Source organism: Tamandua tetradactyla, chromosome 8, assembly GCF_023851605.1.
Source record: "Tamandua tetradactyla isolate mTamTet1 chromosome 8, mTamTet1.pri, whole genome shotgun sequence".
NCBI lineage: Eukaryota > Metazoa > Chordata > Mammalia > Pilosa > Myrmecophagidae > Tamandua > Tamandua tetradactyla.
This window is the reverse complement of record NC_135334.1, coordinates 123,707,833-123,735,490: the sequence shown is the minus strand read 5'-3', so window position 1 is coordinate 123,735,490 and position 27,658 is coordinate 123,707,833. Positions and strand designations below refer to the sequence as shown.

Genomic DNA, 27,658 nt, shown 5'->3' with positions numbered 1-27,658 from the left:
GACTATCTCTCCTTTCCAGCCTGGCCCAGCTGCTGCTTGGAGAAAACTCCCTGTGTGGTTCCAAAGCCGGTAGCACCCGTGGGGAGCCCAGAGGCGCGCCTAGCAGTCCACCCCAACAAGCTGTATTCCTGGGCACTGGGAATAGTCGCCTGGCTGGGTGCCATGTACAGCTCTTGTCAAGCATGGTCATTGTCAGGTCTGCCAGGCGCTGCGATCAGTTCCCCTGTCCCGCATGCTGGGGCATGCTGCCACGTGCCAGGAGCAGCCCCTCACCAAGCAGGCCATGTTCGCAGCCTTACACTGCAGTCGGGGAGGGATGGGCCTGAGGGGAGGAAGAAGCAGTACACGCAGTCTGGCAAATGCCCTATCTGTCTAGGATACTGTTTCTTTGTTTGTTTTAAACATATATTTTCTATAGTTTTTATATTAATATTATTTTATTTATATTTATATTTATATATATTTTAATTTTCTGTCCCTTCTGCAGGCACCAGTCTGAATCCATTCCCAATATATCTTGAGGTGTCTCCTTCTGATGTTGGAGCCTACTATTGCTGAGGTGTGTTTTTTTTTCTTTCTTTATTGTACTGTTATTATTTTGGGGGTGGAGGGTTACATAGGCTGGGAATTAGCCCAGGTGTCCTGCATGAAGGGCAGGCATTCTACCGCTGAACTACACATGTACCCCTGCCTAACTTGTAATAGGCCCTGAAGTAGGATTGTAATGCTACATGAGATTGGGCCTTGTTTTAGCGGGGAATTACTGACAAAACAAGTGCAAAAGGAAACCAAGTAAATACAAAACTTTAGATGCGTGAAGGAAACCAACTTGCAAAATAATTATTAAGATAATCAAATGCACGGGACATAACATAAAATCACAAAGCAGGTGAAGATCCAAGCAGAAATGGCCCAGCCAAATTACCAAATCAAAACTCCAGAGGGGACACTGAATATGGAACTACTTAAGGATATTTATAAAGACATAAGAGATATCAGGAAGACACTAGAAGAGAATAAAGAAGAATTCAAAAGATTAAATAGAAAAATGGCAGATCTCACAGGGATGAAATCACAGTAGAACACCTTAGAAACATACTAGAGACACATGACAACAGATTCAAAGAAGTAAAAGGAAGAATAAGTGAACTAGAGAACAAAACAATTGAACTAGAGCACAAAAAAGAACACATGGCAAGGAAGATGGAACAAATGGAAATGGATCTTAGGGAAATGATGGACAACAAAAGGTACACAAATAAAAGACTCATTGATGTCCCAGAGGAGAAGTCAAGCATAAAGGGCTGGGCCATTAGAGAAATGCAAATCAAAACCACAACGAGATATCATCTCACACCCACCGGACTGGCCATTATCAACAAAACAGAAAATGACAAGTGCTGGAGAGGATGCGGAGAAAGAGGCAAACTTATCCACTGTTGGTGGGAATGTCAAATGGTGCAACCACTGTGGAAGGCAGTTTGGCGGTTCCTCAAAAAGCTGAATATAGAATTGCCATACGACCCAGCAATACCATTGCTAGGTATCTACTCAGAGGACTTAAGGGCAAAGACACAAACAGAAATTTGCACACCAATGTTTATAGCAGCGTTATTTACAATTGCAAAGAGATGGAAACACCAAAATGTCCATCAACAGATGAGTGGCTAAACAAACTGTGGTATATACATACGATGGAATATTATGCAGCTTTAAGACAGAATAAACTTACGAAGCATGTAATAACATGGATGGACCTAGAGAACATTATGCTGAGTGAGACTAGCCAAAAACTAAAGGACAAATACTGTATGGTCCCACTGATGTGAACCGACATTAGAGAATAAACTTGGAATATGTCATTGGTAACAGAGACCATCAGGAGTTAGAAACAGGGTAAGATAATGGGTAATTGGAGCTGAAGGGATACGGACTGTGCAACAGGACTAGATACAAAAACTCAAAAATGGACAGCACAATACTACCTAATTGTAATGTAATTATGTTAAAACACTGAATGAAGCTGCATCTGAGCTATAGTTTTTTTTATTGTTTGTTTTTTTAACATATTTTTTTATTTTTATTTTTCTCTATATTATCATTTTATTTCTTTTTCTGTTGTCTTGCTATTTCTTTTTCTAAATCAATGCAAATGTACTAAGAAATGATGATCATACATGTATGTGATGATATTAAGAATTACTACTCACTGTCCGCCATTTACTAATCTCCATCAACTTTGCCATATCTACATTTGCGATTTTCAAAAAAATTAGAACACTCTAAATTGTATACCTAACATGAACCCCAAATAAACTTTATTTTTCTTTGAGGGAAAAAAAAAAGAATTACTGATTGCATATGTAGAATGGAATGATTTCTAAATGTTGTGTTAGTTAATTTTTTTTAATTAATTAAAAAAAAAAAAAAGAGTAAAGGGCTGGGAAGGTTACCTGAAGATATAATTGAGATAAATATCCCAATCTTTATAAAAGATATAAATATGCAAATCAAAGAGGACCAAAGAACCCTAAATAGAATAAATACGAACAGACCTACTCAAGACACAAACTAAGCGAAACTGTCAAATGCTGAAGACAAGAAAGTCCTGAAAATAGTACGAGAAAGAAAATCTACAATATATAAGGGGAAAACACATAAGACTGAACTTGGACCACTCAACAGGCACCTGGAGGCAAGAAGGCAGTGGTATGATATATTTCAAATCCTGAACAAGAAAGGCTTCCAGCCAAGAATTCTTTATCCAGCCAGGTTGTCGTTCAAAATTGAGAGAGGATTAAAATCTTCAAAGACAAACAAAGACTGATAAAACTAGTCAACAAGAGACCTGCCCTATAAGAAATTCTAAAGGGAGTCCTGTCAGCTGAAAAAAAAAGGAGGAGATGTGGAGGAGGGCAGAGAATTGGAGAGTACCAGTAAGGGTAATTTAAGAGAGAAAAAGGGAAAAGAATATACAGATCTGACAAATAATAACTAAAGGATAAGATGGTATATTCAAGAACTGCTTTTACAGTAATAACTTTGAACATAAAAGGTCTCAACTCACCAATACTACACAGATTGGCAGAACAGATTTAAAATATATAATCTGTCTATACACTGTTTATAAGACATGCATCTCAGATCCAAGGACATAAATAGACTGAAAGTGAAAGGATGGAAAAAGATCTTCTATGCGAACTGTAACCAAAAGAAAGCAGGAATAGCTAGCTATACTAATATCAGATAAAATAGAGTTTAAATGTAAAGATATCGTAAGAGGAAAAAAAGGCACTGTTCTAGTTTGCTAGCTGCCGGAATGCAATATACTAGAACTGGGATAGCCATTAAAAAGGAGAATTTATTGAATTGCTACTTTACAGTTCTATGCCCACTAAAATGTCCAAATTAAAGCAAGTCTATACAAACATTCAATCTAAGGCATCAGGGAGACACCTTGGTTCAAGAAGGCTGATGGAGTTCAGGGTTTTTCTCTCAACTGAAAAGGCAAATGGCAAACATGGTGATGCCTGCTAGGTTTCTCTCCAGAAATCTTCTTTCATGAAGCTTTGCCAGGGGCCTTTTCCTTCTTCATCTCCATCGTTCTGAACCTTTCTCTAAAATGTTTCCTCTTTTAAAGGATTCTAACTAATCAAGACCCACCTAGAACGGGTAGAGTCACATCTTCCTCTAACCCAAGGATAATACCTACAACTGGGCGCGACACATCTCCGCAGAGATAATTTAATCAAGTTTCCAGTCTACGATACTGAATAGGGATTAAAAGAAAGGCCCCACAAAATGGAATTAGGATTAAAGCATGGCTTTTCTATGGTACATAAATCCTTTCAAACTGGCACAGATACTATTTATTAATAAAAGGGACAATTCACTAAAAGAAAATAACAATCAGAAATGTTTACACTCCCAATCAAGGAGCCCCAGAGTACAGGAGGCAAACATTGCCAAAACTAAAGGGAATTATAGACGTTTCAACAATAATAGTGAGAGACTTCAATACACCACTCTCCACTATAGATAGAACAACAAGACAGAGGATCAACAAGGAAATAGAGAACCTAAACAATGTGATAAATGAATTAGACCGAATAGACATATATTACACCCTAAAACACCAGGATATACATTCTTCTCCAGTGCACATGTAACATTGTCCAGGACAGATCATATCTTGGGACACAAAATAAGTCTTTATAAATTTGGTAAGATTGAAATTATCCAAAGCACTTTCTCTGACCACAATGGAATAAAGTTGGAAATTAATAATCACAAAAGAACCAGAGCATTCACAAATACATGGGAATTAAATAATACACTTGTAAATAATCACTGGGTCAAAGAAGAAATTACTAGAGAAATTGGGAAATATACAGAGATGTATGATGATGAGAATACAACATATCAGAACTTATGGGATGTGGCAAAGGCAGTGTGAGAGGGAAATTTATTGTCCTAAATGCCTATATTAAAAAACAAGTATGAGCAAAAATCAAGGACTTAACTCTTCATTATAGAAATTAGAGAAAGAACAGCAAACTAACCCTAAAGCAAATAAAAGATGAAAAATAACAAAGATTAAAACAGAAATAAATGCACTAGAGAACAAGAAAACAACAAAAAGAACCAACAAAATCAAAGGTCGCTTCTTTGAGAAAATCAATAAAATGAACAGACCTAGCTACAGTGACAAAGAAAAAAAAGAGAGAGGATATAAATAAACAAAAACAGAAATGAGAGAGAGATCATTAATACAGATCCTGAAGAAACTTTAAAAATCATAAAAAAAATACTATGAACAACTAAATGCCAACAAACTGGCAACTCAGATGAAACGTACAAATTCTTAGAAACACACAAACCACGTATACTGACTGACTCAAGAAGAAATAAAATAGGGATCATTACCATGGATCCTGATGAAATTTTAAAAATCATAAGAAAATATTATGAACCATTGTATGCCAAAAAACTAGACAACACAGATGAAATAGACAAATTTCTAGAAACACACCAATCTCTATATTGACTCAAGAAGAAATAAAAGATCTCAACAAACCAATTACAAGAGCTTCAAACACTCATCAAAGGTCTTCCCACAAAGAAAATCCCAAGGCCAGATGGCTTCACAGGGGAATTTTATCAAACATTCTAAAAAGAACTAATGCCAATCCTGCCCAAAGTCTTCCAAAAATTTGAGGAAAATGGAATGATCTTTTTTTTTTTTTTTTTTGTATGCTGTATGGCGGGGTCAGCTTTTTGAAGCTAACATCACTCTAATACCAAAACTAGATAAAGACACTACAAGAAAGGAAAACTACAGACCAATCTCCCTCATGAACACTAATTTTAAAATTCTCAACAAAATACTAGCAAATTGAATCCAATGACACACTAAAAGAATTATACATCATAATCAAGTGGGGTTTAAATCAGAAACGCAAGAGTGGTTCAACACAAGAAAACTAATCAATGTAATACAGTACATTAACAAATCAAAAGAGAAAACTCACATGACCATCTCAACTGATGCTGAAAAGGGATTTGACAAAATTTAGCATCCTTTTCTGATAAAAACATTTCAAAATGAAGGAATTGAAGGAAATGTCCTCAGTATCATAAAGGGCATACATGAAAAACCCATAACCAGCATCATACTTAACAGCGAGAGATTGAAAGCATTCCTACTTACGATTGAGAACAAGATAAGGATGCCCATTGTCACCACTATTATTCAACATTGTACTATAAACTTTGTTGGAGTGATCAGAAAGGAGAAAGAAATAAAAGGCATCCAAATAGGAAAGGAAAAAGTAAAACTTTTATTATTTGCAGATGACATGATCCTATACTTAGAAAATCCTGAGAAATCTATGACAAAGATACTTGAGCTAATAAACAAATTCAGCAAAGTGGTGGGATACAAGATTAATGTACAAAAATCAGTAATATTTCTATACACAAATAATGACCTATCTGGGGACAGGGAAAAAATTCCCATTTAAAATAGTGACCAACAAGCCTACTTAAAATTAGGCCTAAGAATCACCCACAAGAGAACCTCTTTTGTTGCTCAGATGTGGCCTCTTTCTCCAGCCAACACAACAAGCAAACTCACCACCCTCCCCCTGTCTATGTGGGACATGACTCCCAGGGGTGTAGACCTTCTTGGCAACGTGGGACAGAAATCCTAGAATGAGCTGAGACTCAGCATCAAGGGATTGAGAAAACCTTCTTGACCAAAAGGGGGAAGAGTGAAATGAGTCAGATTAAGTGTCAATGGCTGAGAGATTCCAAACAGAGTCGAGAGGTTATCCTGGCAGTTAATCTTACACATTAAATAGATATCATCTTGCTATCCAAGATTAATGGAGAGGCTGGAGGGAACTGCCTGAAAATGTAGATCTGTATTCCAGTAGCCATGTTTCTTGAAGATGATTGTATAATGATACAGCTTTCACAATGTGACTGTGTGATTGTGAACACCTTGTGTCTGATGCTCCTTTTATCTACCTTATCAATAGACGAGTAAAACATATGGAATAAAGATGAATAAAAGGGGGAACAAATGTTAAAATAAATTTAGAGTGAAATGTTGGTGATTGGCGAGGAGGAGAGGTGGGGGTATGGTATGTATGAATTTTATTCTGTTTTCTTCTTCTGAATAGATGCGAATGTTCTGAGAAATGATCATGATGTTGAATATGCAACTGTGTGATGATATTGTGAATTACTGATTATATATGTAGAATGGAATGATAAAAAATTATGAATGTTTCTGTTTCTTTGGTGTTTTTAGGTATTAAAAAAAAAATTTAAAAGAAAAATAGTGACCAAAAGAATCAGGTATCTAGGGATAGGCCCAACCAGGGATGTCAAGGACTTGTACACAGAAAATTATAAAAAATTGCTAAAAGAAATTAAAAATGACTTAAATAGATGGAAAGACATTCCATGTTCATGGATAGGAAAGCTGAATGTCGTTAAGATGTCAATTCTACCCAAATTATCTACAGATTCAATGCAATACCAATCAAAATCCCACAACCTAATTTGAAGACTTGGAAAAACTAGTTATCAAACTTATTTGGAATGAAAAGAAACCCCAAATTGGTAAAGATATGTTAAAAAAGAGGGGCACGGAGGTGCCAAGGTGGCAGTTTAGCAAGGGGCACGATTTAGTTCATCCTCCAGAACAGCTACAAAATAACCAGAAACAGTACAGAACAGCTCCTGGGGCAATGTCAGTGACTGGACACACAGCATACCCCAGTCTGGACCAGCTGGACTGGCTGCGTGCCCCCCTAAAACTGTGAGTTCCCCAAGCTGTGGAAGCTGGCACCCCTCCCCAACAGGCTGCTTCCCAGAGGGGAAAGGAAAGAGACTTTACCAGCAGCAGGGGCTGAGCTCAACCAAATGCCAATTGTGGAATTAATTAACAAATTCTGACTACTAAAAATAGGCCCCCAGCTCAGGTGAACCTGGTCAAAGTGGAGGTCGCTCATTTTTGCCCCTGCGCCAAGGGGTCAGGGCTGATGGAAAAAGGAAAAAAAGAAAAAGAAACAGAGGTTTTTGTGGCTGTGCTTCTACAAAGGCTTGAATGCCTTTGGATATGGTGGAAGGACTTCTCAGGCTGCAACTGCCCCAGGAACAGGCAGAAACAAGCTTGTTTGAGGGCTTGTCTGGAGCCTGTGCCTTTCCAAGGGGAGGGGTGAAGCCCAACTCAGGTGGAATCCCTCCCTCAAGAAATTCAGACACCAGGACTTGGTAACTTGAAGCCATTAAAACCAGCCTACAACCTCTCCTGTCTCTACCACACCCCAGCAGGGAGAGTCTGCTAAACTTAAAGGTACCACATCACCTTATGCTGGTGGGACCTGCAGGCAGACAAGCGCCACATACTGGGCAGGATAAGAAAAGAGAGCCCAGAGACTGCACAGGAAAGTCTTTCAACCTGCTGGGTCTCACCCTCAGGGAAAACCGACGAAGGTGACTCTTTCCTCCCGATAGGAGGCCAGTTTGGTCTGGGAAAATCCAGCTGGAGTCTGTAATACCTAAGTAGACCCTCCTAAGGGAGGGGGAGGGCAGAAAGGCACCATACAGACAGGGCAAGAAAGAAGAAAACAAGAACTGAAAAATTCTCTTCTGTTAAATAAAACCTGTCAAAGAACAGAGAGACAACAAATGTATCCAGTAAGAAAATCCTAGGTAAAAGAAGTGAAAACAATCTCCAGAATAAACTAACTAAGGTAATTAAATGCCTAGACACCAGCAAAAAATAACAAATCACACTAGGAAAACTGAAGATATGGCCCAGTCAAAGGAACAAACTAACAATTCAAATGAGATACAGGAGTTGAAACAATGAATTCAGAATATATGAACAGACATGGAAAACCTCATCAAAACCCAAATCAATGAATTGAGGGAGGATATAAAGAAGGCAAGGAATGAACAAAACGAAGAAATCGAAAGTCTGAAAAAACAAATCACAGAACTTATGGGAATGAAAGGCACGGTAGAAGAGATGAAAGAACAATGGAAACCTACAATGGTAGATTTCGAGAGGCAGAACATAAGATTAGTGAACTGGAGGACGGAACAACTGAAATCCGAAAAGAAAATGAAAATATAGTGAAAAAAAAGGAAAAATATGAACAGGGACTCAGGGAATTGAAGGACAATATGAAGCACACAAATATACATGTTGTGGGTGTCCCAGAAGGAGAACAGAAGGGAAAAGGGGAAGAAAAACTAATGGAGGAAATTATCACTGAAAATTTCCCAACTCTTATGAAAGACCTAAAATTATAGATCCAAGAAATGCAGCGTACCCCAAAGAGAATAGATCCAAATAATGTCCAAGACATTTACTAATCACAATGTCAGAGGTCAAAGAGAAAGAGAATCTTGAAAGCAGCAAGAGAAAAGCAATCCATCACATACAAGGGAAGCCCAATAAGACTATGCGTAGATTTCTCAGCAGGAAACATGGAGGCGAGAAGACAGTGGGATGATATATTTAAATTATTAAAAGAGAAAAACTGCCAACCAAGAATTCTATATCCAGCAAAACTGTTCTTCAAAAATGAGGGAGAAATTAAAACATTTTCAGACAAAAAATCACTGAGAGAATTTGTGACCAAGAGACCAGCTCTGCAAGAAATACTAAAGGGAGCACTAGAGACAGATACGAAATGACAGAAAAGAGAGGTGTGGAGAAGAGAGTAGAAAGGAAGACTACGAGTAAAGGTAAAAAGAAGGAAAATTAGATATGACATATAAAATCCAAAAGACAAAATGCTAGGACAAAGTACTATCCATTCAGTAATAACACTAAATGTTAATGGATTAAAGTCCCCAATCAAAAGACATAGACTAGCAGAATGGATGAAAAAACAGGACCCATCTATATGCCCTCTCTACTCAAAGGACATGAGGGCAAGGACACAAGCAGACATTTGCACACCACTGTTTATAGCAGCATTATTTACAATTACCAAGAGATGGAAACAGCCAAAATGTCCATCAACAGACGGGTGGCTCAACTGTGCCATATACATATGATGGAATATTATGCAGCTGTAAGACAGAATAAAGTTATGAAGTATGTAACAACATGGATGGACCTTAAGGATATTATGCTGAGTGAGATTGGCCAGAAACAGAAGGACAAATACTGTATGGTCTCACTGATGTGAACTGACATTGGTGAATAAACTTAGAATATTTTATTGGTAGCGGGGACCATCAGGAGATAGAAATAGGGTAAGATATTGGGTAATTGGAGCTGAAGGGGTACAGATTGTGCAACAGGACTGAATAAAAAACTCAGAAATGAACAGCACACTACTACCTAACTGTAATAGAATTATGTTAAAACACTGAATGAAGATGAATGTGAGAATGATAGAGGGAGGAGGGCTGGGGGCACAAATAAAATCAGAAAGAAAGATAGATTGTAGGAGCCAGGGTTAATGGAAAACCTGTGGAATTTATTGGGAGCAACTGGCTTTGGAGTGGCATCAGCAATAAACTGTGGAGACTGCTATCTGCTTAAACGGAGGACAGCCTGAGAGGGAGAGAATGTTTTTTCTTAAGCCCCAAGGTCTTGTTAGCTATCTCTTGTATGTAGAGAGTAATATACTGATAAGTAGGCACTCTGTTTTTTCATGAAATGTATGCATGCTTTTAGTCACCTAAACCCTGTAGCATATAAGCAGGAACTAGTTAAGAATAAAGTTGTCTGATGTCTGTTGTCTGTTTATGGCTAAGCTTCAGACCCCCTGGACCCGTCTGTCTCCTTCTTTCTTTCTGGGTTTCTTTCTTTCTTTCTCATCATTCCTTAATATCATTCGAGCTCCGTTTCAGAGGAAACAACATCTGGCGCCCAACGTGGGGCCCGAAGAAGAAAAAGAAGACTCCAAGACAATATTAAGGAACCAAGGAAAAGTCTCCATTAGAGGGACGTGTGTCCAGCCAATAGAAGAGGACTCAAGTCATATTGGTAAAGTGAGTCATATTGATAAAGTAAGCATTTTCCTTGGAGCATCAGGGTAATGGGCAATCACAATAGGCGGCTGGAGGAGTATATGTGTGTGTTGAAAACATTGTTAGAAGCTACTGGGGTGCCTGTTAAAACATCTGAATTATTAAGCTTATTTGCTCTCATTCAAAAGCATTGTTATTGGTTTCAGCCTTAAGGCTATAATGTTTTAAATCTTAAGTAATGGAAATTAGTTATGAAGGCTTTGCAGCGAGCATAACAAAACGGAGAAGATATTCCTTCTTCTGTTTGGTCATTGTGTTCAGTCAGGCAATGAACCACCTAGCCCACGCCTTCCCTTTAACTCTGAGTTGTGCTTTTTCTCAATCTCCCACTGTCCCTTCTAACCGTGTTTGGACAGTTGCTTGAGCTGGACTCAGCAATTGGTGCCCAGACAGGGGTCTGATAGGGGAACTCTTAAAGCATAAAGTGAGGAGAGCGCCAGGGACATCCACTACCAATACTACAAATGAGCCTTTGTGGGTTGAGCAGTGGCCCTTATCTACAGAAAAGTTAGAGGCTCTAACTCAGTTAGCTCAAGAACAGTTTAAAGTGGGACATATAGAAGAATCTCATAGTCCCTGGAATTCTCCAGTATTTATTATAAAAAAACAAATCAGGAAAATGGAGAATGTTAACTGAGTTGATAAAAGTTAATGCTGTAATTCAACCTATGGAGTCTTTAAACCTGGCTTGCCCACACCAGTTATAATTCCTAAAAACTGTTCTATTATTATAATAGATTTAAAAATTGCTTCTTTACCATACCTTTAGCAGAGCAAGATTAAAGAAAAATTAATTTCTGAGCTTGTTCTTAACGAGCTGCCTTTATATAAAAATTCATATACACCTGAGTCAGAAAATATTCAATAAGAACAATGCCATGCCAAACAAAAGTCAGTACTCATTAATGGTTCCTATTGAATTGTAACAGATTGGTCCCCTAAGGGGTATGCAATTCAGGATTGTAGTTCTGACTCAAAGTGTTCTGTTAAATTACCTTGGTTTAATCTAAATAATTATTCTACTGAAATTTATGCCAATGCTACAAATAAAATCTTGTGACACAGAATGGGAATGGCAGCCCCGTCTCCTTTTGTTAACTTAAATCCTCGACAAACAGCAATTTAGAAACTGGCCATGAGTTTAGCTCCTATACATATTTGAAAAAGAAATATATTTTAAGAACTTTGAAACTGAAAATTCTTGTTAAAAACTATATATTCATACTTAATGCATGCTTGAAACATAAACTAAAATATTTTAAGTATTTAACATTATTTTAACAAATTTAATTGATGATAATTGTATGTGGTAAAATATTTGTTTAAAATAATGATTTAAGTATGAAAAATATGAAAAATGTATTTTTATTAATAGGAAAAACAGAATAGTTTTATCCTAAGATAAAAAGAATAACTGTTACAAAATAAGAAAAATGTAGGACAAAGTCTAAACTAATATAATAACTGCTAGAGTTTGTAAAAATGGAAATTATGGTCAAAATTAAAAAAGATTTAATGAGTCTAAAATGACAACATTTTCTTAGACTCTTAGTCTGTTCTAATGAAAAGATATAAAAAATTTTTTTTCTAGATAATCAGTGTAAAAGGCAAAAAGTCTGTGTTTTATCAAAATAGCTTATGTTAGCTTTTATCATGTCGTTATCTGTATAAAAAATACTGATTTTCTCCTAAGTATCATTATACTGGCAAAAAACTGTTTCTTTTCTTGCCCCAAACAAGGTAGCTTAATCTATTAATCTAAGTAATATTGCTCTAAATGAATCTATTACTCGCTAAATAATATTCAAATCATATAAATTCCTATATTTCGTTAAGCCAAAATATTTTAATGCTTTATCCAGTGTTTATATAAACTACATATGTATAAACTAAATTTATCCCAACATAACCATGGCTTATGTTGGGAGCAAATCAAATTCAAAGGCTGAATGCAAGGAAAAATATACTTGTGGAGTCTGTTCTGTTCACCTGATGTTGCCATTAAATGCAACTGATGTTGCTGTCACATGACCTTGGTAAAAAACAATTAAAACGTGCACTCTAGCTGGGAGGACTGGCTATTCTTCCAGAAGGAGGTGTACTTTAATAAAGATATCTAGGTCCCAGGAAGCTCCTCTTGGTCCCTAGCCACTTCCCAGAGGACCTAACTGGGCCCGGTCATGTAAGCAAATTGGAATTTGGTCACTATTATAGGAAAATATCATAAAAACTGCATGCAATAAATTTAAAATTACCAAAACAGGCACAGCCAATTATAAAGAATCCACATTCCTGCATTCCTTTTCAATCAATCCAATGAATTCATTTTACAAAATCTGATCATTTACTATGGGTACATGTCACTATTGACACTCTTCTTTCACTTTTGCTACCTGCCACTTTAAAAATTCTAAATTATATGTTACAGAACCCGTTTGATATTTTACACAGAAATTCTGATTTATTAAGCAAAAGGTAGTTAACAGCTGCGGCTGAACAAGAATTACAATTAATTGAACAACGCATCCAGGAAGGACAGCTAATTCAAATAGATCTAGAAAAACCTGTTGATTTTATTATCTTCTTTACCTTACAATCTCCCACAGGCATATTTTAACAAAATAATGTTTTAAAATAGATTTTTTTTACCAAATAATTGACAAAAATGTTTACGTACATATTTGTAAAAAATCATTTCTTTAATAGCCAAAGATCGCCAAAAATGTTATTAATTAAGAGGTCACAATCCTAATTGCATAGTGTGTGATCTCACAAAGGGAGAGGCTCAAAGTCTATTTATCTTCAATACCTCTTGGCAAATAGCATTAAGTGATTTTAAAAAACAAATTGATAATCATTTGTCTATATCAAAACTTTTACAATTTCTTAATCATAATGGTGAATATGCAACTATGTGATGATATTATAAATTACTGATTATGTAGAACGGAATAATGATATGTTAGAAATGTTTTTGTTCATTTGTTGTTAATTTTTTTTAAATAAATGAACTTTTACAATTTCTAAAAGGAACACAATGGATTTTGCCTAAAATAGTTCGGGCTTCCCCGTGAGAGAGAGCCATTACCGTCTTTACTAATAGCAGTAACAACAGGCAGGCTGCATGTGTCACCCCAAGAAAAAACAAAAGTTGGAAAACACTTTATACCTCAGCCCAGTGCACTAAATTAGCAGCTGTAATTCAAGTATTGCAAAATTTTCCACAATCTCTTAATATTGTTTCTAATTCTAAGTACATCTTCCAGTTACTCACTTTGAGAGAGCTTCTTTCTTTGAAGGAGATGAATTGTCCCAAATGTTTTTACATTTACAAACATTAGTCAGAAGTCAAATTACACCTCTTTTTATCATGCATATAAGAGCTCATACTAATCTTAAAGGTCTTTGTCATTACAAAATCAGCAAGCAAATACTCTTGTGGGGGTAATTCAGAATCCCAAAACATTTCACAAATTGACTCATATTAATAGCAAAGGGCTGCGAAAGAAATTTCTGTCTTTATCTAAATAGCAAGCTCAGGACATTGGTAGGACCTGTCCAATAAGTGGACCTTTAAATGCACTCCCATTTGCATCAGGGGTTAATCCTCAAGGTCAAAAAGCAAATGAATTATGACAAATGGATGTTACTCATATTTCACATTTTGGTAAAATGCAATATGTACATGTTATCATAGATACCTGTTCTCATTTCATCTGGGCTACCGCACAATCTGGAGAACGTTTCTGGCATGTTCGATCACATTTACTTAATGCTTTTGCTGTTACGGGATGCCCTCAATCTATTAAAATGGACAATGGTCCTGCTTATACAGGAAAACAACTTTGCAAATTTTATACTACTTTTCATATTACTCATATCACAGGAATTCCACATAATCCCTCTGGGCAAGGAATTATTGAACGAGCAAACTGGACACTAAAGTCTGTGCTCATGAAAGAAAAAGGGGGAAATGATGATTAGGAGGATGTGAAAATAAGAACACCAAAAGATCAATTAGCAAAAGCACTGTTTCCTTTAAATTTTTTAAACATTTATAATAATTCATCACAGACTCCTGCAGAACAACATTTTAATAATCTGGAAAAGAAAAGTGATATGACTCAAACAGAACTGCAGCTGCAGTCGATCTACTGGAAAGATGTTAAAGATGAGTTATGGAAACCAGGCATGATAAAGGTGTGGGGTAGGGGATTTGCTCTTGTCATTGCAGATGATGGAACCTCAGTTTAGATTTCCTCAAAGAGAATAAAACCCAGACATGTCGACCCGGACGAAAATAACTAAATGGGTAATGTATATTATAAGACATATAACTTTAATTGCTGAAGGACAGGGACATATTTATACTTATTGGGTTTATATTCCTAACCCACCTCTGCTGTGGGCCCTAACATGGGCAGATCCAACTTTACCAAAATATCTGAATACTAGTTTAGGATTCCCAGGTCCAGTAGATTTAAGACTTGCAAAACTATTTAAAGAAAAAAATGGTATCAAATTTAACTCTTCCATTTTTAGAAAGACCCATATGCATAACTCTATGGAATCAAATGATACTTGCCTGTTAGATGGGAAAGAAAGTTGGAATGGATGGCAGTTATGTCATAGGGACTGAGCAGTTATCATAATTAATGATTCCTGTGGAATTGTAAGAGATGCGACCCCTGTGGGGCCTCCCATCTCTAACTTGAAGATAACTGAGACTATCTGGACAGGCAAGCTAAATCAGAGTTTAATACATAGAGGATGATTTGTGCCAAATCCATGGGATGATAAATATAACATTAATCAGAGAAATTTATGGAAAATTTTCCTAGGACTAGGATCAATTTTTATAGCAAATTCTAATAACTATAACTTCTCTTTAAATAGCAGCCATAAACATTATTTGCAAATATGTACTAGAGATCCATATGTATTTTTAAAAGTCATATGCATATAAGAAATAAAACTTTTAATTGTGAGAATTGTTCTCTATTCACTTGTCTCCAAGCATTTATGTTGCAGGAAAATGAGATGATTATCGTGGCAAGGAGAAGAGGTGTTTGGCCGCAGTGCAGATGTCAAGATCTTTGCAATCCTCTCCAGAAACACAGATCCTGATCCATTTAGCAAAAGAATATCTGAAAAGGACTAAGAGACTAATTGGACTCATTTTTGCAGCAGTTGTTAAAATCATTGGAATTATCACAGCGGCTGTGGTCGCTGGAACTGCATTGCATCAAACTCTACAGATGCAGCATTATGTTAAAGGATGGCATAAAAACACCAGTCAACTGTGGCATAGTCAATCTCATATTGATAAGCAAATTAATAATAGACTAAATGATATAGAGACAGCATTGGTTCATATTGGAGATCAAATGTATAATTTAGATTTTTTACAAAGTTTAAAATGTGACTGGAATGAAAGCAATTTTTGTATTACCCCTTTAGATATAACCATTCTGAAATAGAATGGGAAAAGGTAAAAGGCATCTTTTGGGACATTCAGATAGTTTAAGTCTTGATATTTTAAAATTACAAAAGTGGGTATTAGAAATATCTCAGAGTAACTGACATATAACTGCTGGAGATGATGTTATACAATCACTTACCCAAAGTTATAAAATCTTAATCCTATTTACTGGTGGAAATCACATCATTTTTTGACTACTATAGGCTTAGGTTTGGGGCTGCTTATACTTTCTCTTCCTCCTCAGCTGTGTTAAACAACAAATGTTCAAAGAAGCAAGCTGCGCCACTAAGCAGAGCCGTGCTTACTCTGTGATTCTGACGAAAGCCTTGGCTCCCTCCCAAATCAAAGTCAGAGAGCTTGACTGGTAGCCAATGACGGGTAAGACCCTTACTTCAGAGCCTAAGGGCAACCTAAGACAGGCACAGTCATCCTGGCTTATAAAATAAAAAGGGGGAAATGTAGGAGCCAGGGTTAATGGAAAACCTGCGGAATTTATTGGGAGCAACTGGTTTCGGAGTGACATCGGCAATAATGCTGATGTGGAGACTGCTATCTGCTTAATTGGAAGACAGCCTGAGAGGGAGAGAATGTTTTTTCTTAAGCCCCAAGGTCTTGTTAGCTATCTCTTGTATGTAGAGAGTAATATACTGATAAGTAGGCACTCTGTTTTTTCATGAAATGTATGCCTGCTTTTAGTCACCTAAAGCCTACAGTATATAAGCAGGAACTAGTTAAGAATAAAGTTGTCCGATGTCTGTTGTCTGTTATGGCTAAGCTTCAGACCCCCTGAACCCGTCTGTCTCTTTCTTTCTTTCTGGCTTTCTCTCTTTCTTTCTCATCATTCCTTAATATCATTCGAGCTCCGTTTCATAGGCAGCAACAATAGATGATAAAGACTGAAATGGTATAATCTAGGAATGCCTAGAGCATATAATGATAGTGACTAAATGTACAAATTAAAAAAATGTTTTTGCATAAGGAAGAACAAAGGAATGTCATTTTTTCAGGGTGCTGAAAATAGATGGTAATTAATATTTTAAAATTTCACCTTATGTGTGAGACTAAAGCAAAAAATGTTTATTTGGTACAAAATTTATATTTGGACTAGTGCATTTCCTAATATAACTTATGTAGATAGCTTGATTGAACACCATAAGTACTTGGAATCTTGGGTAGGACATGAGATTTTGTTGGTTTGTCCAGAGTGATGCCCCGATGAATCCCAGAGTGATTCGATCAGTGAGTGGAAAAGTATTTGCAAAGCCCCCTTCGGGGAATGGTGAGAACGGGGAGAAATTCAACTTCCCCAAGTTGAATTCTTGTTATTCTCACAAGCAGTGTGGACACCCAAAGCTATAGGCTGAGCCCCCATCTTGGGGTTCATTCATATGAAACTTAACCCCACAAAGGATAGGTCAAGCCTACTTAAAATTAGGCCTAACAGTGACCCCCCAAGAGAACCTCTTTTGTTGCTCAGATGTGGCCTCTCTCGCCAGCCAACACAATAAGCAAACTGACCACCCTCCCCCTGTCTTCGTGGGACATGACTCCCAGGGGTGTGGACCTTTCTGGCAACGTGGGACAGAATCCTAGAATGAGCTGAGACTCAGCATCAAGGGATTGAGGAAACCTTCTTGACCAAAAGGGGAAACAGTGAAATGAGACAAAGTATCAATGACTGAGAGATTCCAAACAGGGTTGAGAGGTTATCCTGGAGGTTATTCTTACGCATTAAGTAGATATCACCTCATTATTCAAGATGTAATGGAGAGGCTGGAGGGAACTGCCTGAAAATGTAGAGCTGTGTTCTAGAAGCCATGTTTCTTGATGATGATTGAATAATGATACAGCTTTTGCAATGTTACTGTGTGATTGTAAAAACCTTGTGTCTGATGCTCCTTTTATCTACCTTGTCAACAGACGAGAACATATGGAATAAAAATAAATAATAGGAGAAACAAATGTTAAAATAAATTTAGTTTGAAATGCTAGTGATCAATGAAAGTGAGGGATAAGGGGTATGGTACGTATAATCTTTTTTTTTTTCTGTTTTCGTTTTATTTCTTTTTCTGTTGTCTTTTTATTTCTTTTTGTGAATTGAAGCAAATGTTCTAAGAAATGATGAATATGCAACTATGTGATGACATTGTGAATTACTGATTATATATGTAGAATGGAATGATCATATGTTAATGTTTATGTTCGTTGTTAATTTTTTAATTAATAAATAAATAATTTTTTAAAAAATTAGGCCTAAAAGTTACCCCCAGGAGAACCTCTTTTGTTGCTCAGATGTGGCCTCTCTTTCCAGCCAGCACAAGAAGTAAACTCACTACCCTCCCCCTGTCTACATGGGACATGACCCCCGTGGGAGTGGACCTTCTTGGCAACATGGGACAGAAATCCTAGGATGGGCTGAGACTCAGCATCAAGGGATTGAGAAAAAACCTAGAATGAGCTGAGACTCAGCATCAAGGGGTTGAGGAGACCTTCTCCACCAAAAGGGGGAACAGTGAAATGAGATAAAGTGTCAATGGCTAAGAGATTCCAAACAGAGTGGAGAGGTTGTCCTGGAGGTTATTCTTGCGCATTAGGTAGATATCACCTTGTTAATCAAGACGTAATGGAGAGGCTGGAGGGAACTGCCTGAAAATGTGGAGCTGTGTTCCAGTAGCCAAGTTTCTTGAAGATGACTATATAATGATACAACTTTCACAATGTGACTGTGTGATTGTGAAAATCTTGTGTCTGATGCTCCTTTTGTCTACCTTGTCAGCAGACAAGTAGAACATATGGAATAGAAATAAATAATAGGGGGAACAAATGTTAAAATAAATTTAGTTTAAAATGCTGGTGATCAATGAGAGGGACGGGTAGGGGGTATGGTATGTATGGATTTTTTTTTCTGTTTTCATTTTGTTTCTTTTTCTGAATAGATGCAATGTTCTAAGAAATGATCATGATGATGAATGTGCAGCTATGTGATGATATTTTGAATTACTGATCATATATGTAGAATGGAATGATCAAAATAGGAATGATTGTGGTTGTTTGGCATTAAAAAAATAAAATTAAAAAATTTTTTTAAAAAAAAGGAAGGGCAAAGTGGAAGGACCAACACTTGCTGACTTTAAAGCTTACTATAAAGCCACAGTACTCAAAACAGCATGGTACTGACCAACAGAATTGAATCAATAGTGTAGAGAAAGACCACCCAATCTAAGGCCCCTAAACCCACCAAACTGGGATAGAATAGTCTGTTCAATAAGTGGGCATGGGAAGAATTGGACATCAATAGCTAAAAGAGTGAAAGAGGACCCCTACTTTTACCCTATACAAAAATTAAATCAAAATGGATTAGAGACCTAAATGTAAGAGCCAGTGCCATAAAACTTCTAGAAGAAAATGAGGGAAACACCTTTAAGCTCTATTAATAGGAGGCAGCTTCTTAAACTTTATACCTAAAGCATAAGCAGTGAAAGGAAAAATAGAAAAATTGGAACTTCTTAAGATTAAGAGCTGTGTGCTTCAAAGGATTTTGTCAAAAAGGTGAAGAGGCAGTCAACTCAATGGGAGAAAATATTTGAACACCACATATCAGTAAAGGCTTGGTATCCTGTGTACATCAAGCAGTTATGCCAACACAACAACAAATGAATAAACAACCCAATTATAAAATGGGCAGAGGTTATGAATAGACAGTTTTCTGAAGAGCAAATACAGATAGCTAAAAAGCACATGAACAGATGCTCATTTTTATTAGCTATAAGGGAAATGCAAATCAAGATGACAATGAGATATCAAATCACACTTATAAGAATGGCTGCTATTAAACAGAAAACTACAAATGTTGGAGAGGATGTGGAGAAGCTGGAACATTTATACACTGTTGCTAGGAGAGTATAATGGTGCAGCTGCTATGGAAAACAGTTTGGTGATTCCTCTGTAAACTAAATATTGAGTTGCCCTATGACCCCGGCAATCCCACTACTTGGTATATACCCAGAAGAACTGAAAGCAGTGGCCTGAACAGACATTTGTACACCAACGTTCATGGTGGCACTATTCAGAATTACCAGGAGATGGAAACAATCCAAGTGGCTATCGACAGATGAGTGGATAAACAAAATGTGGTCTGCACATACAATGGAATATTATAGAGCAGAAAGATGAAATGAGGTCCTGAAGCATATAAGAACATGGATGAACCTTGAAAACATAATGTGGTATGAAATAAATCAGATATGGAATGACAGATATCACATGATTTTGCTATTATAACTCTGGTAAAGGTAATCTCAGAGGTTATACTATAGAATATAGCAGACCTAGAGGTAAAAAAAAGCTAGAGATGGAGCAAGGGCTATCCAATGAGGTTGACCTTAAATGCAAGAGAAGGGATAGAAGTGATGGTAATTAATTAGAGGGTTTATAAGTAACATTGCCATATTAAAGGTGAATAAGATTGAAAGGGGATGTATAGTGCCATGTATCCCACTGATTAAATCCACAATTATAAATAAATTCTTGCATGAACTATTTCAAAGTTTGGTACTGGACAAACAGTCAATAGTAAAGGAGTGTAGGGGGAAAACTAAAATTGCATACTATGGCTAATTGTTAACAGGAAGACATCAACAGTACCACAGCACTACCACGGGCAACTAATCAGGGGGGAGGAACAAGTGATAAAGGGTAGTTTAGATTTGATATTTGGTGACAGTGTTCGTTGGTTCTTTCTCTCTATGAACCAATGAAAATTGTCTAAAATTGAGAGGGCTGTTGATTGTACAACCAAGTAAGAATACTGTAAGACGTGTGTTAGTTAGATTCAGTTGTCAACTTGGCCAGGTGAGCATACCTAGTCTTGTTGCTGCGGACATAAGCCAACGGTATGCGAACCTCATCTGTTGCTAATTACATCTGCAGTCAGTTAGAAGGCGTGTCTGCTGCAATGAGTGACCTTTGACTTAATTGGCTGGTGCTTTAATGAGAGAGCGCCAAGTAGCACAGCCTAAGCAGCGTGCCATTCCTCATCTCAGCACTCACAGCTCAGCCCAGGCCTTTGGAGATGCAGAAAGACGTCACCCCAGGGAAAGTTGTTGGAACCCAGGGGCCTGGAGAGAAGACCAGCAGACCATCCTGTGCCTTCCACGTAAGAAAGAACCTCAGTGGAAAGTTAGCTGCCTTTCCTCTGAAGAACTAACAAAATTAATCCCCTTCTATTAAAAGCCAATTCGTCTCTGGTGTGTTGCATTCCGGCAGCTAGCAAACTAGAACAATAGTCAATACCATCCTTTACCCTGTGTTCTGATTTACCTTAGTCCTAACCATTTCTGCTTCCTTCACATCTCTTACTGAAGTCTGATCTCTTTTCCAGCTTTTTAAACAGTTGCCATATAAGATGATGCTGACTTTCATAGCTGCATAACTCTAGCTCTGAGTCATAACTGAGAAAATAGGATTTAACAAATGAGTATGGCTGGTGAATCACTATACTGATATTTCTTCTAGCCTCCAGTATTTTGGAGCAGCTAGAAGGAAAAAGTTGAAATAGTGGGACAGTATCCCATTAACAAAGTCTGAAATCTGTTCTGTAACTACTTGTTGAAATGTACTTTGAAAATTGCTTTTCTTTTCTTTGTATATAGGTTATACTTCACAATGAAAAAAATAGAAGAGGGAGAGAACACAAGGAAGGAAGGAAAGAAAGCTCTCCTGGGCTCACCAAGCAAAACCACAGAGAATCATTCTTTTCTCTATTAGTACATGGAAGGTAAGCTCCCTGATGCCACAGTGTTATAACTATCAATTTAGCCTAGAAGGAAGGATTCTGGATTCTACTGACAGATTTCAGCCCGTTTTCCTCTCATCGTTATCTTTCCAATGTCTTAAAAAGCCACATTTCTCATTTAACTTTACCATAAGAACCTAATCACACTCTGCTGTGGTTTCGAAGTTACAACTACTCTAGCCTCATTTTCTTGGCTGTAGTTCTTCAGAGGTCCTGACCTGATGCTGACACTCTACTCTTAGAGGAGCACCTCTAAATGTTAAGTCCTTTTACCGGTAGAAGAACAATATTCAGAAGTAGAGATTGAAAACAACACAAAAGGAAATCCTCCGGGATTTAGTACCCTTCTTTCAAGAGTGTTCAGAGGGATGTGATCTAAAGAGCTCACAGTCTTGCAGACGCACACACACACGCACACACGCACACACACACAGCTCAGCTACTCGTTTTACAGCTTATCCAGATTTGCTGGAACAATCATGGATTTGTTTGAAAACACCAGAAGCTAAAATGACAGCACAGGTGAGAAGGCAAGTAACCCAAAGAAAATCAGGAGAAAGCCTTCCAAAATCTATTTTAAAGAGTATTTTTATCATTGTTTAAAGGTAAATCAACCATCATCAGATGTAGGAAAATCTCAAGGTGTGAACTTGAAGCTGAGAGTTGGAAGTGTACTATTAACACGTTTAAAAAAAAACATGATTCTTGCTGTTTAAAGCCTGCTTCAATTGTATCCCACAAAAGACGAATACTAAACATTTAAATGACAATGAACAATTTCTTTCCATCATGAATTTGTAGAATATTCAATTACATCAGCAAATGAACAGTTACTTGATTGCTTTCTAACACTGCAGATGCAGATTATGTGCACTTATTAAAAGTCTTTCCAATCCACTGGGTTAATCACGGATAGTTAGATATTGCTGGCATCAGGATGACTTATATAAGTAAGAAAACAGTTGCATTTATTTAATAAAGACAAACTTAGCGTTGTAAAAAAAAAAAGAAAGAAAAAAGGTAGTGAACAGAGGTCACCAGAAGACAAGGCTATGTGATAGCTTTGTAGAGTGTAGGTCATAAGAGAGAATTAAAAGAATTGTAGAAACTGTAGCCAAAGGAGACCTCAAAATATTACCCGGGTAGGCCTCTAACAATATTAGCCGATACAGTGGCGTAGAGATGGTAGAGAAAAGTGGCCTCTGCAATACTGAAGACCAAGATTGATTCCTGATTCTGTCACTTACTAGCTTGTGAACCTAAAGAAGCTATTTTAATTTTTCTGGGCCTCTGTCTCCTCAACTATAGAATAGAAATAATAAAAGTACCTATTTGAAGGAATTGTGGTAGCTGAGACAAAGTATGAATGTAAGTTTTAAAATCCTTATTATAATATATAATAATTATTAGATTATTATTGTTATTACTATTAGTATGTAAGACTTCATAAAGCCATTTCACAGATGAAACAACTGAGGCTTAGACAAATTCAGAAATTTGCCCAAGGTTACAGAATGAGGACTTAAAAGAATAAGAAGTGCTTCTTTCTCCTGCAGTAGTACTCTTTCCACTTCACTACTCTTCTCCGATGAATGAATACTAAACTGAGCTCTGAAAGAGAAGGATGTTCATTAAATAAATCAAAATCAGAAGCAAAGTAAAATCAGGGCCTTTGCCATTCAGGTCTCCTTGTCTACAAAATACTACCTCCCATTCTGTCATATATCCACATCTATCTTGTACAAAATAAACCAAAAAATAAATAAATAAAAAGGTTTTTTTGAGCATTGATGCTGGTTCACTTCTCCAAATGACTTGCTCCAGGCCAACCCGGGGTCTCTTAGAGTTATTGTAGACCATTCACATACATTATGTAATTTTTAGTTTCCTGGAGACAAGAAACAGCTTAACTGATTTCAAGCAGCACCTTGGGACATCTTAATTTTCAGTGATGTGTTGGTAGATAAAAGCTACAGCCAATAGAATTCTGGAATGGTTACCAAACATGCTACTGGGTTTCTAGAGTTCAGTGCCAGCTGCATAGACCAGTAGGGTTCCCTTTTGGAGTGTCATACACATGGGATACAGCTTCTCAAGTGGCAGAAAAAAAAGCTTTACCAAAATGAATTAAAAACAAAGAGGGAAAAAACAAGAGATAGTCATTATTAACAAGATCAAGAATAAGAGTAGATAGTATGTGATAAACATTGACCTATTATTTGCTAAGCATCATGTCAGGCACTGGGAATACAGAGAAGAGGAAATGACGACCATCCTTAAGGAAGCAATATAATAGGAAAAAGACATAAAGGAGAGGGGGAGGTGGAAGAAGAAGTAAAATTTCAAAAACCAGGAAGAAGTATTGTTCCCCAAAGAGTCACATTTCACTTGGCAAGGGGCCACAAGAAGGCTGGTGCAGATTAAATGACCTAGAAACTTGACCCCTAAGCTTGTCAGATTTGTAAAAAGAAGCAAGGTTAATTCAATCTCACTCTTTATTCCCTGCCTACCTCATTTACTTCAGGTCACACCATAAAAACATGTAAGATTTCTTTCTCTACTTCATCTTCCTTTAGAAGACAGAGAAGGGATCTACTGTGCTCTCAGAAATCCTGTTTTTCCCAGGATCTTGGCATTCTATGCCGTAAGAAATCCAGATTCTATTTACAGTATTTCCAACTCGGCAAAAGAGGTAAGGAGAGTCAAGAACTACCCTAACAGCAACCCAAGTTTAGGCCATTAGAATAGCCATCTGATCTCCAAGAAGCCTCTGAAGAATAGAGAGAAAAAACTCTATCTTCAAGGAGGACGGACTTGAGTTCATGATTCATCTTAAATGGAAACTTGTAAGAGGTTACACTTCCTTTCTTAGAAAGTTTCTGAAAAGTCAGAGAAAAAGAAAGGAGAATTCAAATGATCATATAAAGAGATGATAACCTATTGGTAATAAAAATAATTTTTTTTATTTCTTTAGCATATCCTTTCACAAAGATCAAGGTCTTTTCAAGTGACTACCTCATTCAACTTAAAAACAGTTCTACAGGGCGGGCCGCGGTGGCTCAGCGGGCAAAGTGCTTGCCTGCTATGCCGGAGGACCTCGGTTCGATTCCCGGCCCCAGCCCATGTAACAAAAACGGAGAAACAGAATACAAGAAAATGTTTAAAAATGTTTCCCTTTCTTCCTTCCTTCCTTCCTTCTCTCTGTCTTTCCTTTAAAAAAAAAAAAAAAAAAAAACAGTTCTACAGTATCCAAAAAGGATAAACAATCATTTTGACTTTTATTTAACACAAACATACTTTACAAAGAAGCATGCCCATTCAAAGACATAAACTAAAAGATGACCTACCTCTAGAAATACTCTTGAATCATGAAAAGATTGAAATATCTTGTAGAAAGAAAACTGCAGAGGAGCGTCATCCTAAACTTTTCCATGAAAAACGCCAGCCATGAAAAACACAGGCTAAAAGGAAACTGACTAGAGGAAATCGGAATGGACGTTTTGAACAAAAGAAAACATGGAAAATTAGAAAAGGAACTTAAAGAAACAGACATAATAGACTGAACAAGCTAGTTGTTGAGCTATAATAGTCATAACCATTTGTGAGACTTATCACTGGTCAGAACTAGGGGCACCAAAGGCATGCCCCAAAACACGTTTGGGCAGCCCTCGGCCAACCTACCAAAACTCAGCATTCACTGCCACTACATCATCAGCACTGCCCTGCTCTATTCTTCACGTACCCTGTCTGCTTCCAAGGGCCTCTTCTGGGACCGCCCTATTGGCAAAAGCATTCATGTACTTACTATTCAGTGAAGAACCTGGCAATGCCATATTGGCTAATTTCCTCTCTGTTCTCTAGCAGCTGGCATACTGCATCCTCCATGTATGTGAGCACATGTCGCCGAGCTGAAAAAAAAAGAGGCAAGAGGGAAAGAGAAAGTGAGAGATAGAAAAACACAAAGTTTTCCTAATCTCAGTAGGAAGCCATGTAAGTCAATAAAGGTGTTGGCTCCACATTAGCCAAGTGGGCATGGGATAGGCAAACCACATTGGCCGGACCTAAATGAATCATGGTTTCAAGTGGTGAAACAGGGGACGATGCAGAACAATGACCCACTCCCATCTCACTGGCTGTTAGTATCAGCTTCTACCCTTATTCTTCATTTAGGTGATGAGGGTAGGTTTAAAAGGAGCTTTAGTGTTACATCTGTTAAGTTGTTCCTTCTCCCTCTTCCCACCCTCTTCCACTTCTGCATCCCTCAGAAACTTATCCTTGGGAATTAGAGAACCCAAGCCTGAAACGTGGATGGTGTAGTAGTGAAGAAAACTCAGTTCTTTTAAAAATAATCACTGAAAAAGTTTATGAACCATGAAAATTTCAGTACTGGTCTATACATAAGTCATTATCATTGGTAAATAATAAGACCATAAAATTTGGGTGGCTCAATTTATTAGAACTCATGTTCTCTGCGTTTGTTGTGACCAGGAAATGTGTGGAACAGTCATGGACTTGTAATAATGGAAATGGGTATCAGAGTTAGATGGACCTGGGACTGAATCATGGCTCCATTTTTGGTAGCTAAATCTTGGGCAGCTACTAAACAATCTACACCTGTTTTCATTTGTACCATGCATGGACAGCAATATAATTTCACTATTTTCAAAGTGTGGTCTGCATCACTTGAGATGTCCTGTCAAACTGCAGATTTATAGGCACCATCCCTGACATAGTGAACTTCAATTTCTAACTGGAGCCCATGAAATTTTAACAAGCACCTTAGTGTTTCTTATGCAACCAGAAGTTTAAGAACCACGGGTTTGGAGTTCAGAAAGACCTCCAGTCTCAGCCCTGTCATTTCCTAGCTATGTGACTGGGGTAGTTAGATTCAACTGTCAACTTGGCCAGGTGAAGATGCCTAGTTATATTGCTTGTGGACATAAGCCGATGGCATGTGAAACTCATCTGTTCCTGATTACATCTGCAGTCAGCTAGGAGGCATGCCTGCTGCAATGAATGATGTTTGAGTTAATTGGCTGGTGCTTAAATGAGAGAGCTCAACGTAGCTCAGCCCAAGCAGCTTAGCATACCTCATCTCGGCACTTGCAGCTCAGCCCAGGCCTTTGGAGATGCAGAAAGGAATCACCCCAGGGAAAGATGTTGGAAGCCCGAGGCCTGGAGAGAAGGCCAGCAGAGAAGGCCAGCAGAGATCGCTTTGTGCCTTCCCACATAAGAAAGAACCTCAGTCAAAAGTTAGCTGCCTTTCCTCTGAAGAACTATACATTAACTAAATAAATCCCCTTTTATTGAAAGCCAATCCATCTCTGCTGTGTTGCATTCTAGCAGCTAGCAAACTAGAACAGTGACCTTGAGCAAATTACTATCCAAGGCTGAATTTCCTCATTGTAAAACAGGGATAATAATAATAGTACCTGCATCATAGGGTTGTGAGAATTAAATAAGATAATGCATGTAAAACACAACAATGCCTGGCACACAGTACATGATTGATTACATATTTTCTTAAAAGCATATTTCAAAGCCTATTAAATGATACAACTTCAGTAAAGATCATAGGCCAGAGTTCTTATACAGCAGCTGCTCAACAAATATTTATTCTCCTTCCATAAATTTTGTCTTTTGGTATGACAATGGTATCTAGTACACGTCACTAGAAGCTTCCAACTCAGTGTTTCCATTTACCATCCAAAAATTGAAAAAAATACTTTCATCTGGAGTACTAAGAACAACAACAACAAAAAGCAAATGTGATGAATATCCTGCCAAAAAAGAAATTCCATGAAGTTGCTGCC

The 27,658-nt window shown here is 37.4% G+C and overlaps 1 protein-coding gene across 3 annotated transcripts in view; it reads right to left on the bottom strand.

Annotated features, from left to right (window-relative positions):
* The window catches only part of CSTPP1 (centriolar satellite-associated tubulin polyglutamylase complex regulator 1), a 296,345-nt gene that overhangs the window by 205,588 nt on the left and 63,099 nt on the right, over positions 1 to 27,658 (bottom strand). For all 3 annotated transcript variants that reach the window (XM_077114601.1, XM_077114600.1, XM_077114598.1), the window contains exon 2: positions 25,651 to 25,753. In XM_077114601.1, coding sequence (XP_076970716.1) covers positions 25,651 to 25,753 — 103 coding nt within the window. The remainder of the gene's footprint in view (positions 1 to 25,650; positions 25,754 to 27,658) is intronic.